The sequence below is a fragment of the Thermobia domestica genome, chromosome 3 (genome assembly GCF_964235325.1).
Source record: "Thermobia domestica chromosome 3, izTheDome1.hap1.1, whole genome shotgun sequence".
NCBI lineage: Eukaryota > Metazoa > Arthropoda > Insecta > Zygentoma > Lepismatidae > Thermobia > Thermobia domestica.
This window is the reverse complement of record NC_137456.1, coordinates 108,114,072-108,130,048: the sequence shown is the minus strand read 5'-3', so window position 1 is coordinate 108,130,048 and position 15,977 is coordinate 108,114,072. Positions and strand designations below refer to the sequence as shown.

The following is a 15,977-nucleotide window of genomic DNA, read 5'->3' as shown; positions in this document are numbered from 1 at the left end:
TAAAACTACCTATATACCGTTCTGTGGTTTGACCCCAACTTACTCCATCTTTAAAGACTCAATTTCACCGCAAATGGCACTCATCGTTGTAACAGGCACGGCAGTGAAACGGGCGATTTTGAAACCTCCACCAGCGATACAAATTTATTCACAGCGATATAAAAGAATTACAACATGAATTTACAATGCTTGCAATTTGTGAGGAATGTTTCTGAACAACTTGAACATCTTGCACAGACATGTCACGACACAAAAGGTCCATCACTTGAAAATGACATTACGTAGGTGGTCCCTCTTTTCCTGCACACACATTCCAAGTCTTTTACGGAAGTTAGACATCACATCTCGCAGGACTGGCACTCAAATTCGATTAACTTCCTCGCGAATTTGATGCTTCAGTTCCTGGATGGTATGTGGTGGGTCACACCGGAAGATCTCAGATTTCAAATGACTCCAAAGGAAGAAATCACACGCTGAAAAATCAGGGGATCTTGGAGACCAGGGAATGTCTCCGTTCTTGGAGATGAGGTGACCAGAAAAAAAAAAATGTTCTGTAGCGCGTTAATGGAAATGCGCGAGGTATGGCATGTTGCACCGTCTTGTTGAAAAAAATGTGTTTGCAGTTACAGGAAGATCAGCAAGCTGTGACACTAGGAAACGGTTCAACATGTGAACATAACATTCTGTATTCATAGAAACAACATTACCGCGATCGTCTTCAAAAAAAAAAAAAAAAAAAAAAAAATGATGATGATGATGATGATACGCCACACCACACTACCACTTTCTGACTGTGAACTGGCTTAGGATTTTCACGTGACAAGTATCTAAAGTTTTGCTTGTTAACAAAGCCTGACACTCTTATGATCAGATTGTCGCACAGGCCTGGGTTGTCGTTCATGAGTTCCAAAATTTCCCGGTAAAAGCGTAGTCTCGCCTTCACAGCAAAAGCTCATTGTTCACCGGTTCACAACGTCATCTCAACTGAACACCAATATCAGGGTCAATGACAAAGATTTGTTTTGACCAGATGGCACCACTCTCGTTTTTTTTTTTATTCCTAACGTAACTTACTATTTTCAGGGTTTCAAAATAGCCCGTTTCACTGCCGCATCTGTTATATATGAACAGCTTCGGGGACGACAAGCATTATTCACTTCAATACTGGAAAGAAAATCACATATCTGTATTTTCACTATAACCTATTTTTCCTACATTTTCTTGAAACCTCGGACATCGCAAAAGCAATTTCACCTGCGTTGCAGGAATCACTCATCTGCTATATAGATGACAGTTTCCGCATTATAGTAGTAAAATGCATAGTTATTTTCTATCCGAGTTTCGCTTGATAGAAGATGCGCTTAATTTTGAATTAGGATCGGAAGTCAATAAGCATGAAATACTTTTATGGATTGGTTGGTTCGTTGGGTTGGAGTTTATCATCCCTTTCAGCACGAGGTTGTATAAGAGGCGGAGCTACAGTTTATGGTGAAATCTAAATCACCATCGTGTGTTCCAATTCAGAGGCTTTCTCACCGGGAACCCAAGCACAAAAAGCGGGCGCGTTAGCTATTTCACCAGCACAAAAGCTATTATTTATGGAAATATACGTAGAAATCATTGTGTTCAGTCCATTGTTTCAATGAATACCAGTGAGCAATATACATTAAACTCTTATAATTGGAGGTATGTCTACTGACCACCAGCCCCAAAATGTTGCCGATACTAAATAACTACAGTGTGCTATCAATTTTATTTTCAAAAAAATATTTATTTGTGACCTTTACCTCACCTTGTATACAGTGTGATATATACGAATTATTTCTCAGTCTATTACACATTATCCATTTTGTAAAATTTTAATTTGCCAGGATTTTAACTCAACTTGTACAAACTGGATTCAACATTCAAACGTCAAGTGCAATAAAAGTTGTAAATGAATTCTCAACTATACATTTGTCCTTTGGTTCCTACTGTCTCCTCTGAGTACCCCAACAGAAGGCAGGTTATGGACTACTTTCTTGGGACAATTAAGCCAACAAAGCAATGGTCAGGTAGAAAGTAGCTCGGTCAAGAAAGATAAACGAAAACTGGAAAGAAAGAAACTGGGATGAAGGGAAATGTTGGAAGTTAGGATTAGGGAAAGTTATGGTTTCGTTATGCAGGTATTCATTTACATTATCACTTGATGTTTCTGTATAGTGACGATAATTGTGGTGTTCCCTGTAATCAATGATAAAAGTGAGTGCACTTGGAGCGCACTACGTGCAGTGAAGTACAGATTTTGCTATATTAACTCAGCATCGGAAGGGAATTCAGGAGCTACCTGAATTAAGAAGTAGCAAAATCAGTCGTGGCCAGATATTACAAGCAGTAGGTATGTAACAGATAGGAGTATGTATCATCGTTAGAAACAGGCAAACAACAATAAATACAATACACTCGTTGACAGTGTACTTTTTACATAAATAAAGAAACAACCTGTGTCAGCAAAATAAATACCCTCATTTTTATTGGCAACGAATGACATATAGATACTTATAAATTTAATGGGAAAATCTGGTTTTGAAAACACGTCAGATGTCTGGTTGGTAAACTCAAGCAATAAAAGCAGCGCCACGCTGTTGGTGGTGATGTGTTAGGGCAAACTCCGTACTATGTGAGGATCAGTAGAACGGCAATGTGCAGTGAACAGAGCAGACGGTAGGCGACTTCTCTTATTTCCAAAGAAAACAAATTGTTCACGCTCAGTTATTTGAAGCGAACGTGACGAAAGTGGCAAGTTGGGTGTGTTCCGAGGGACAGTAGCCAAAGCCATGACGTGCTATAAAACTCACGGTGAAGCCACATCGGCGAAGAGGAACAGCAATCAGGAAAACTCTCAGTGACAGGTCCCGTCGAACATTAAAGCGGATCGTCACTCAGAACCATTGTGCGACTGCACTGCAAGTGACAGAGGAACTCAAGCAGCATTTCCCACAGCCTATCAACAATCACAGTCTACCGTGAATTTGTGGCATGGATATGTGGAGTCTAGCTGCACGGGTGAAACCGCTGATAAGAGACCATCACGTTTCGGCACGACGTCAACGATGCTCTACCATGCAATACGGACAACTGGTGATAGGAAACGTGTGATATGGTCGGATGAATCATCGTTCATCTTATTTCAAACCACAGACCGTGTTTGTACGTGGCGAACGAGCAAAGAAGTGTATGATCCGCAGTACCTCCGCACAACCGTGAAACATGGCGACGGCTCTGTAATGTTGTAGGCCGCCAAGGTCTATCTACAGAAGGTTGTCTGGTAACGTTCAGCCAATAGGAGAGCAGGCGGGAAAACGTCACCGAGTATGCTGCGTGGGTTTCCGTCTTCTGCTATCACCGCATGCAATAGGATCGAACTTGAAACATTTTCGCTGTTTATTCTTGACACATTACGCCTTGGTTAATAGAGTAATGAAGAATCTAACGCAATAAGTGTATTTATCAAGCACTTAACTATGCAGCCTCCGTAAAGCAAGTACAATTATTATTATTATTATTATTATTATTATTAGAAAAGAAAGTACATTCGTCATTGCATTCGTGCGTGCATTTAAGGAAAATAACATAATCAGCAAACAACTCTGGGGCCTAAATTAAAAATCTTGCTGGGATTTTTGCTGGACGAGCAAGAAATTTTAACCAGGTGACACTGACAAAATATTATTAAACATGTGTTTAGTAACACTTACCTATTTGTTGCTTCCCTTTCCGAAGTATTCTATCTAGAACAATTCCAGATGAGTCGATCGATGACGATGTAAGAAGCACTAACCACAAAATCTAGCTTGTATTACAGTCAGTTTCTTTTGCAACAGTTACAATTTCACAAAACCACCAACACTACACACTAAATGAACGTAAAATATCGTGCAACCAGTTTACCGCAAAAGTGTTTTAATCACAAAATGTTTATTAAATTTTAATTCGCAACAGTTACGTCTGGATCTTTCCCGAAAAATATAACTATTTCGTAAAGAAAAAAAAACGCTATACACTGAATATATACAACATAAAATATTGTGCAGTCTGCTCACCACAATTTTCCAGTTTATACAACAAGCTTCTTGATCTTTTTAACATTTTTTCTGTCACGGCCACTGCCAAACTTTCTCTTCAATGACGGACCTACTATTTCTTTTGTGTGCAATTGATTAAGAAATCTTACGCGAATGAAAGTGCGTTGCCTACAAAAGCTTCTAATCAGCACACGTGGAATTTCTCGCAGCTCGTTGGAAATAAAGTTTGATGTTGAAAATGCAACTTGCTTTCTCAATTTGAACGTATTTCCATGATATTGCTGGAAGAGTTTGTCTTTTTTTTTTTTATATATATATATAACATTTTCCATCCAAACGGAAGAAGGTTCAACTAAACCACCAAAAGAAACTTCTCACCCACGATGGTATACTGTAGGAATGAAAGCTGTTGTCTTGAGTTTTGTATGTGTAATCGCCCAGCTCTGGGAATTCTTTCAAGTGTTTTTTGGCTAGATATCCCGCATCTATCTAGATATTCTAGATATTCTAACCCATCTTCTTCCAACATTGTTGCTACAGTTGGAAACGAATTGTTTGAAGATAGAGAGGAGCTGCTTTGGACACTTTCTTCATCCTCTTTGCCTTGCATCGGAGGGTTACAAATTATTTCCCGTCGTTTAATCTTCGCTTGCCTGAGAACACTGACAAACAGGTATTCGCTTTGGACCCCACTCCCTTGTGTGTTGGTATGCTTCTGGACAGATCCAGGCTTTTTCCCAATAAAATCATTCTTATTCTGTAAAGGGCATTAAGTGGTGACGGGTGATCATGAAGCCCACCTCTTGTCCTTATTTGAGAGAAAAGATTCTCCAAGCAATCTTGATTTAATCTGTGTGTGAGGAGATATGATATGTCGTACTTCTGTTTAATATCTTCATAGAGGTTACAGAGAGATTTTGATAACACTAGAACTCCTTTCTGAAATATCTGGAGAGATGCTTTCCCTGTACATCTCATTCCTCTAATCATATCAGTCATATTTTGTATTAATTCATTTTGAGTTTCGAAATTTTTTCCATATGGCTGCCCTGCAGGCAGTTGACAGACTGGATTGTTTGAATTCATCAAATCAAACCAGTGGCTTACTAATTCAATAAACGCTGCGACATTTCGTGCTAACTCAGGATTGTTTCCAGATTGATATCGCTTTAACGCAGTTGCAACTGTGTGAGATAGAAGTTGAGCCGCTAGCAAAACATTCTGTCTTTGATTTCTTTCACAGTTTAAATGTAATGGCGTAAGTTTGTGGCAAGAACTTATTTCACTAGTAGCATTGTTGATTAGGTGTTCTATAGGTTCTTTCGTGATCACGGTGCCATCTTGAAGAACGAAGCCAGTATCCAAGAACCAGTTGCGAATTAATTTCAGAAGATGAGGAGCATCTGCAAAGAAGTATATTTTTTCGCCTGTTACCGGATGGAAACTGTGTTTTCTGGAGTGATTCCAAGTTCTTTCCACAGCCCCATATTTCCCCCCGCGCAGTCCGACACACAGGCAACTACGTTATATTTTATGTTGTGTAAAGCAGTAGCAACTTCGTTGAGTATTTTTGAGGTCATTTTTTCGTCAAAGCTTATGTACACTGGTTGTTTCCAATTACTGAAAAGTCCTCTTGCCATTATAACTTGCATATAATTGTGTGGACCAATAACTTCATCATCTTTACTGTCGTACTCGTAAATAGATGAAACTTTGACTTCATCGAAGCTCAGAACTACAATTCTATCTAGGTCACTTTTGGTTTGACCACTAATATTCATTATATCAATTACATCCTTCAACAAACCATTTTTTAAGCTAACATTCGTAGCCCATCCTTGCAGGGTAGAAATACCCGGAAGAGGATATTTTAATATGTCTTTAACACATAAGTACGTTCTAATACTAAAATATCTAAGAGTAAATGCCTTAGCTATCTCCTCATTTGACCATCGCGCTTTCGTTTTTTTCTTTCTGAGAATTTCTATTTGATTTTTTGTTAAATACTCTCCTAAAATTTCATCTATTCTCTGGTCAATTTGTTTTTCGTTCTGTAAAATTTTAGATTCCAATTCCAAATTCTTAGCTGCCAAAATCTTCACTTGCATCTCCTCATCTTTTAATCTTTCTTTCAGCAATTTGGCCTCTTCAAGTAATTGGTTGTAATCACTTTCCAATTTACTATATTTATTGTCGTTCAACGATTCGACATTATTTGAAGAACAGCTACTTTGGTCTGGCACGGGTGAAACAAGAAGTTCCTCTACAATTTCCTTATTTTGCTTCTTCTGAAATCGTTCCCTTCTTTCGCTTAAGAATTCTAACCCCGCATTATTCTGGCTGGGCAATAAATTTAACGATGGAACCGCGTCCTTCTTTAAACGTTTGGGTAACGTGTTCGTCAATTTAGCCATCAGTGCGTCCTCAAAATCATCATGTGTAAAGTGTTTACTACAAACTCGCTTGTTAGTGGGATCGAAGAAGTCTTTTCGGTGGCATTTTTGAACCCATATTTTTCTTATGCTCTTATCACTAGGAAAACAATAAAAAGATATCTTTTCGCCAGTCTTTTTTGCCTGTACCGCATTGCTTTTACAAATTGCGACACTACAGATTGTTCCGGTCATTATTTATGGCATATACTACATGGATAAATACAAATAAATTGAGTCTCTCACCTAAAATAATATCACTCACTCAGCCACTCAAATAAAACAGTCACTCACTCACCACTCACGTAAATCTATTGAAATTTCACCTACTTTCTAAACACAAAGTTCAGTCACAGGATGTTTCTTCCTCTTAAAATAAATTTTGGTTTACTGATAAGTAAAGAAAAAAATAAAATTAAAACAAACTACGAAACGACACTTCAGATGTTTCTCACTAAAGGAAAGTTTGCCCGTGATCGTCTGCTAGGAAAAGGCGGGAAAGTTTGGCATACTTGATGACGCGAGAGTACTTGCCTGCCATCTGGTGGACAAAAGTTACCAGATAACCTTCTGTAGATAGACCTTGGTAGGCCGCAATATCCTGTGCTGACGCTTACCAGTCAGCTTACTGCCCGTGATTATTTCGCCATACTACGTGCATTCTATATAGTCCAGATGTTGTTTCCGGGCAATGACGTCATATTCCAGGACGATAATGTGTCCATTCACACAGCCGAAACTGTTACGTGTAGCGTAGTTTGAGGAACATTAGGATCAAGTTGAACATCTCTGACAAGCCTAATTCCGGAGAACATAATTGAACATTTGAGGTTTGTTTAATCCGTTTTGAAGACCCAAATCCAGCGCAGACTTCCGCCTCCATTCTTTCTCACAGAACTAACTGATGCATTTCACGCAGAACAGTGTAGTATTCCAGTTCCTACCAGTCGCGACCTCTATGATTCCTTTCCAAGTTCTATCAGAGCTGCTCTGAGGACGAAATATCATATTAATCTGGTAAGCTGTACTTTTTTTTTACAATTCTTTTATTTAAATTGATCAGTATCTGAATTTCATAGTGTCATAAAAATAGTTCTTTCTTGATTTTCTCAAAGCTATGTATTACAATTTACCCCTGTCAATTAGTTCATTTTGATGTCCTCTATCGATCCATATAGGTCTCATTTTCGCACACACAGTAAAATAAAAATCAAAGATTACGAGTCAATCAAGTTTGGGCTATGTCTCAGTAACTATGCTCAGTGCTAGTGCTGTGTATTCCTACTGCTAGTGTCACAATGAAAAGCTTGGTGGGAGTATACTTCAGTTTCAGTTTTATCTTAATAGGTGCCACCGTTATCGTACAGTATCAATTTTCAATTTAAAAAAAGAAAAAAAAACAAAAATTACCGGTTTTCTCCAAAACTATTCATGAGCACTTACACTCACCATATTGTTTAGGTCAATTAAATCTATCGAAATAAATAAATTTTTTAAGTTTTACGTTCCACGGTTATGCCGGCTACACTAGAGACGGTGATGATGAGAAATTAACGAAATTGTGGAATGAAGAAAGTGGGAGGAAACGGGAGAACCCCGAGGAAACCCATGCACACGGTGTTTGTAGATCACTAGAAAGTCCATTTGGCGGAAACTGGGATAGAACCCGGGACCCCAAGCACCAGAGGTGAACGATCTACCACTGAGCCACCGCCGCCTCTTAAATCAATCGATTGGTAGATATCTCATTTTCAAACTTTCTTTCACTATACGCTAATAATATGGTAGTAGGGATGGCCATTTACAGAATTTTTACTTTCTGGAATCTGGAAAGTACAATCAGAAAAATTCCGGAATTCGGAAAAAATCAGGATTTCGGAAAATTCCGGAATTCGAAAAAATCCGAATTTCGGAAAAATTTCGGTCGGAAAAATTCCGGAATTTTCTAAATTCCGGAAAGTGAAATTTTCGATTCCACAAAATATTTTTTTCGGAATCCGAATTAAGGAAAATTTTGGATATCGCTATACTCTAGTACTTACCTTGGTTTAAATAAAAATCACTGTTTGAATAATCTACAATAATAATCTTCTCAATGTCATCCATAAAATACCAAGATTATGTTTAACTATGCATTTCACACATTAAATCTTATATAGAGTGGTATACTTTAAAAGCATAACTATTTAGGGAAAATAGATACGAAAATAACCTCCTGAACTAGTGTAGCGCAACAATATTTATTCACTCATATTTTAAAACACCGATGGCTGTGAAATTTGAATCCATTTCTTCTTTTCAATAATGCAAGTGACAAAAGTGTTTGTACATATTTTCTTCTTTCTTTCTTCAATTTATAGTTCACTACAATTTAGATAAGTACACAGTTCATAACATTGGATTCGAGCCAATTTCAAACAAAATATTTTGGTTGCAACCTCAGAGTTTTCCCCCTGAGCTGTAAGCTTGTTTACCATTTCCATCACGAGTCTTACCATGACAGATGATAGAATGGTCTTGCAATTCGTCTGCAGTAGGAAAAAAATGACCACAAAACTTACACAGGAACTTATGAGTAATCATGTGATCCTTCAAGTGATGTTTCTGTTTAAATCGTTTTCCGCAAACACCACAAGGAAATGGCTTCTCCCCAGTGTGAGTTCGTTTGTGATATTCAAGTTTTGATCGGAAACAAAATACTTTCGGACACCAAGAACAACGATATATCCCTCCAGCTGTCTTTGTGCCAACATCTTTAGAGCTGAAAATAAAACAATATTTGTATGCCAATATAAATGTGTCTATGAAAACTAAGCCATTTATAATCAGTTAAGTAACTCCCCTTTAGTGATTTGTACTTATTACCTTTTAAGAAAAAAGGGTGAACTACATTAAACAATCACTGTACTCTGTACTTATTTAAAAACAAAATATTTAGACATGATGACCGTGAATGGCTAGCAGATTGGCATTCATCTCCATTCTTTATTATTTTTTAAAAGCATATACTATAAACTATTTTAAAGATATGAGTATTTTAATTCCGTCTGATTTGGCAGTATACCAGTTTAAAGTAATTTAAGTTTAGCAGTTTAAAACAATAATAAGAAAATTTAGAATCGGACTTAAATCCACTGAACTCTTGAGAAACAGACGAGAAGCTGTGGCAAGGTCTCCGGTCAACGGCAGATGGAGGCGATGAAAAAACAACGCAATAAATGATAAAGGTTTTAAAAAAAATCAAAGATCTATCAGAATGTACGCATATTTGTGCGAATTTAGAGAGAGAGACCAGAAGAAACAGCTGGGAATACGCAATGGTTTCACTAAAATTTAGTGCGTCAAAATCAAAAACGCAGAATTCGTTACTACGGTCTGTAGGCCTATACTTCTCTCTACATTTCCATTTAACTTGATTGCTGTTAAAGGGTCCAATCATCTAAGAATTTAGAGAATATACGTACACGGTTCTTCGGTTTTGTTCGATGGTGTTCTGCTTTCCTCCTCCATTCCGCTACACGAAACATGAGCTTAAAAGCAGGTATAATAATGCGCAGCAGATACGTTTGTTTGGAACCTCACCGTTGTACAACCGCGTTGATTTTGTTCATGTTCTCTGACTGCTGACAATGTAATTATTTGTGAATTTTTTAGATTTTTTTTTTTTTTTTTTTTTTTAGCGTTCCACGATTATGCTCTTTAGGCTAAAAGAGGGGGATAATGACATAGTGAATGATTGTGAAATTAAATGTTTGTACTCTCCCACTTCGGATCGAATCCGGGAACAAATACACTACAGAGAGACGCGCTAGCTACTAGACCAACGGGGAGGTAATTATTTGCGTTATCCTAAGTATAATAAATAAACGTCATTAACAGTAATATATGTCGTTACTATGGGAAAGCTGGAACCACATATTGTGCTTCAGCTAAAACGGAAACTGTTTGAAGTAGTTAGACTTATAGTATAATATTTGCGAATGGCAGAGTCTTACTTCAGCTGAAGGTACTGAAACTGGCTTTATACTATTTTACGATTTCTACTTATCAATTTCGTAACGGGCTTTATGGAAGTAAGCATTTATCAACAGTTTTGTTGGCCTTGCCTTTTGCTTTCAAGACGTGACTGAAACAATTTTCAGAGAAAGTGAAACATCAGATTTTGGTTCAATTACATTGGGCCAAGAGGATATTAGATAGATGTAAGTCACAATTATCAACTATTTTGAGATATGTGCATAAAAGGAAGAGGGTTCTGTCAATGAAAGCTTTATTGCATTTACACTTTAAAATTAGGTAGCACGATGGCTCAGTTGTATATCGGACCGCTTATCTCTGACGTGAGGAGTCCATGATTCAATCCCAGGCCATGAGAGTTTGTAGATGGAGATCATTCACGGGTTTTCTCAGAGTCATTCCATTCTCATTTCCCAATTATTTCATCATCATTAACTTTAATTATTCATTCATCTAAAGGCCACAGTCATGGACGTAAAATCAAAAGATTGCATTTCAAATGTGTACTTCAAATCGAATTTAGTAAACAATCTAGCCGAATAAATCTAGTTGTGTGAGTAGTGAAATACTGAAATGTGTGGTATTAGTTATAAGAACCAAAGGACGTTGGCAGACTGATAGTGATAATCCTGAACATTGCCTCTCTTACTATTGGTAAGTAGTAATATACCACTTTAAAAAAAAAAAAATCCATTCAATGTTGACAAAAGATCATATTGCTCTTATATGAATAAAATGTATTTTCATTTTACTCGAAGTTCATATGTCATATTGACTTGTTAACAACTGAGGGAAAGAAAAACTATATTTTAAAATAGGACTCCGGAAAAGCTTGTGCAACAAAAATTTTGAAATATTCTCTACTATCTTGGTATGCAATGTATATAGATTAATTTTATGTAATCCATTTTGTAAATTTTTACAATAATAATAGTACTACCAAAATAAATAATATTTTCATATTTTGTAGAAATAGACAAGAAGAAACGCTACTAAAAGGAAGGTATGACTTCTGTTTCGAAAATTATGGGAGCACACTAAATAGTTAAATATCTTTTTCAATCCACCACAGCATAGATATTACAGTTTTTATCTTTTTCATAATTGGAGACCGAATATTAGGCAAAATGCCTATTCTTTAACATTAAAGATATAATCAAAATAACGTTTTAAAGTTTATATGGGGGTTATGGTTTCGATTTAAGCCAATTTTATTTTGACTATTTCATCCTTTACGGCCTGAATAATTGCTTTAGTGCCTAACGTTGCCTATTTTATGCATTTTCTTCAAAATAAGCCTTCATTGGGAAAATATATCATTTTCATATTATAAATAACAGACACATTTATATATCAGGTCTTTGTAAACACAAGCACGTGGTACGTTACAATATATATAGACCTATAAATACAGAGTGATTCTTTCAAACTCACGGATTTCATTCGGGTCTGGAATTTCTAACTGAAGTCCGATTTTCATGCGGTTTGTGGCAAATGGTCAAGGAAGGATGGGGTATTTATGGGAGTATGTTTATTGTTTAAATTCATCCGGGGTAATATCGATTACGCCTCAAGAAAAACAGCAAATTTTCGCCCGTGTACCTTACAATTGTACCTTACGCGTTATTAGTACTTAAAGGAGTATCCCTATACTTCAACTTCCTTTTAACAGTTCGTTTCGCCGATAACGGAGGATGGTAAAACATGGATATTTAGATAGTTCGCATACTAGTTCCTCTGTAATTCCTTAAACCGCTTGGGATCGGTCTTGTACTTTCTAAGGCAGAGCGTTTCAAAACGTGAATTTTCGAATTTTCGGCGGTTCATAACTCTGAAAGGAGACGTTTTTCGTCCCATGTTTATTAGAACTTTTTTTCTTTCACTTCATATAAGGAATCACCTCCCAAAGTTTGTCGGTGGAGTTTATATATATATATATATATATATATATAGTGTGTGTGTGTGTGTATGCCGACTACGTGGATGCTCTGGGGCTCCGGCACCCACAATAAATTTAGTTTGGACCCAAGTTTGAACCTTTGCGTTAAAGTCAGCCGTGTTACCGACTGAGCTAGGGCAGCCCCAACTTACCCTTATAGTACCGGCATATTTTATTTTATCACAGCACAGCCCTCTATGACAACATTCATAAAAGATTTTAACTAAAAATAAATAAATCAAATATCGAGACTTTCCTGAAAGCATATAGGCTAATATGTTCCACCACTGATATGCACCCACATAAATTTTGGGAAGTCGGCACCGTTTTATATATACAGTAAAAGAAGATATTAACAAACAGGTATGTTTCTATATTCTTTGAACATTATCTATGACTTGAATCTATTATTTTAATTGTATTGAGTATTCATCTTCATTATTTCGAGTTACAGTTCAGTGCCTATTTTACTGCCTATTTTTAAAATTTAAATGCCTGTTTGCCTGCGTATTTTACAGCTTTTTAATGCCTAAACAACCGGTCTCCTCCTCCTCCTCCTCTTCCACTTCTTCCTCTACTACTACTATTACTACTACTACTACTACTACTACTACTAATAATAATAATAATAATAATAATAAATAAATTAACTCCTAGTATATATGCAACATATTAATCTTTATAGGCCTTGGACTTTGTTTAATCTGAATTCCAACTAGTCAAAAAATATGTAAAAGCAGGCTAATCTTCTTCACTCCTCCTGCGAAATTATTTGCGGACGCCTCTGAGATAAAAGTATATATACTTCCCAAAATAATCTGCATGCAAATTATTGCTGAGAGACTGAATTATCAGATGAAAATATTGTTCCTACGAGGGCTTTTGTTTTCAACCTCCGTTAAGCTGCCAGAGGAGAGCTATGTGAGATGAAACGTGAATTAAGACAAAGATATTCATTGGACTTCGACCATCCCCCATACCAATAAACAGATTGCCATTCAATCGTTGTGGAGTAGTAAGCATTATGTAAACATAGTAAGTGCAATCGAAGCGCCCGCCAAGTGTGAACTTCATGATGTAATTCTATTTCTTGAGACCCAACAGGAGCCCATGTCGCTCGGATTCCACGTTAAGCTGTAGGTCCACGTCTCATATGGCCTCGATGTCGAAAGGGACGCTAAACCCAAATCCAAACAATCGCCTTCTCCAGAAGACTGCTGAGTTCACTGAAATTACAATATCAGACGTTAAGAAATCATAACCCATGCCTTACAAGAACAACATGATTCTCGCATTCATCAAGGTCGTCTCCCACCAACTCTCTGCAGCACTCGTGCATACAGTAATCACTTGTAAAGTTACTGCTGTAATCCTCACTCATTAGACTATGAATTGCGGGCCCTCCTGTCTGGAGAAATCGAATTTCATTACATAGTTCATACTTGGCTAGAGCAATTCCACTCCATGTTTCCAAACTTACTACTGTAGAATGATTGAACGACAGAATCTGTCTATCTGTGTGTAGGATAGGTGGTGTCTTATCATCGTTACATCATCTCACATAGTTCTTCTCTTGTGGCTTAGCGAAGATTCAAATATATATATATATTCCTCCAATATTAATAATAATGTGAATTACAAAGCGAAAATATAATATACCCAATATTATATTTTGCATAAATAATAATCAAAAGCAAATATTGTATATATAAGCTGTAAACAAGTAATAGGTATAATACTGATGGCAAAGCACTCAAGAACTCCATCCGATTTAAACGAAATCCGCACGGACACAATGTGTGTCTCTAAGGCCACATTTACCTTATAAAGTTAGGCAAAAGTCCGTCAAAATCCTTTTCACTTGAAAACGGCGTGACGGAGAACGATGATACGTGGGATATGGGTAACATGAGTGCATAGTGTGAATCAGGAAGGAATCTTAAAAGTTGCCACCTTGGATTTAGCTAGTTACACATGGGAAGGAGGTATATCAATATATCAAGGTCCGTTGACGCGCTCTTACAGGTCCCTTTGCGATTTTTGCGTATCCACTTTCTCTGGCGGTAGTGTGACGTCACGGTGACGAGGCAGGGGGAAAATTGTTTGCTAAGCTAATGCTGCAGTGCAGCAATTTGCAAAGGAAAACCAATTCTTAAAAAGTTGAAGCAAATACAAACCTACATATATACAGACACAATAGTACTCACCTTAGCACTGTGAAGCACTGGAAGAACACCTTTGCATCTATTGTCCCCTTTCCATTTGACACTTTGTAGCTAAATTCAAGATGATGACTTTCAATATGGCCGCCATGATGCACACTATTCCTAACAGGCTTGTCTCCACTCCTATTATCCATATCCTATGCATAATCATTTTCAAGTTAAAAGGATGCTACCGGACTTTTGACTTACCCTGTAATATGAAGGACGCAACACCAACCACAGTACTGGTCAGATTGATCGTAGTGTCTGTAGAGGACATGTTGCTGGTTGTTTGGAAGCTGCTGGAAGTTCGTCAGACAACTACAAGTGCAATATATTAGCCTGTTTCCGCAATGTCAGGAGGATGACACCAGACGTGTAATTACGTGACTTCGAACATGGTCGTATTAATCGGGTCGCTACATACAACTACCGTTCGTGTGGTCGTACCGTCTCGTTGCTCCATCGGTTGTGTACACGATGAGATGCACGTGGTTGCTATGACGCTGCCTCAATGCCCGTGCGAGACATCGGGAAGCGTTTGGACAAAAAGATTGTATGGGCTGGCGGCAGATTGTGTTCCCGCATTATTCTCACACGATTACCTCTGACACCTTCTTACTACCAAGAACGCCTTCAGTAGTGTCGAAGGAGACTGCAATATGCCCGTAGATGCAAATGAAAAGCGGCGATATTCAACAATGAGAGTCGTTTCTGTCTCGGATTACGACTGCCGTGTGATATAGGTACGTAGACATGCAGGTTAACTAGAAAATTTACCGTGTGTTGGTACTCGTCACATAGGACTCTTACTTGGCATTTTCAATGGGAAGCAATAAGCCACACACCGTATTTACCTTAGGTTTTCAGTTTTGGGAGTATGACTAGCGCGTCATTCGTTTACAATGTCGAACTAATCTGAAATGTTTCAAGCTCTTCTAGTACGAATAATTCGAGTTCCCAATCGCCAAAGCAATCCAGTTAACTCGATTTACGTCACCCTGGTCTCCTAGATCCCCATACTGATGTCCTATCGGAAAGTGTGGAAACTGCTGGGACGACGCGTGATCAAAGTTCTTGCTCCGGGAAACGACCATCGCCCAACTACACCAAGACTTCCATACAGCATGGGATATAATACCCTAGACATTCAACAGCTGTACGGTCGACTCTGGTTCAAGAGCTGCTTATGTAGCCGCTCGGTATGATTATGCATGCTGCTAAGGTAGGTGCAGTATGTCTTCGAACACCGTGTATAACATTTACTATTTTGAAAACACTGCTACATGCTGACTTTGTCTTCTGCTGAACTTTTGGTGAG

At 37.7% G+C, this 15,977-nt stretch overlaps 1 protein-coding gene across 8 annotated transcripts in view; it reads right to left on the bottom strand.

Moving 5' to 3' along the window:
• The window catches only part of LOC145680653 (uncharacterized), a 197,969-nt gene that overhangs the window by 81,845 nt on the left and 100,147 nt on the right, over nucleotides 1-15,977 (bottom strand). The window contains exon 4 of one of the 8 annotated variants that reach the window (XM_081751430.1): nucleotides 9,058-9,257. The exons of 6 other annotated variants lie outside the window; for them this stretch is intronic. In XM_081751430.1, the coding sequence (XP_081607556.1) occupies nucleotides 9,058-9,257 (200 nt within the window). Of the gene's footprint in view, nucleotides 1-8,737; nucleotides 9,258-15,977 lie in introns of those variants that run through there. One more of the 8 variants, XM_081751424.1, reaches the window with a different exon arrangement.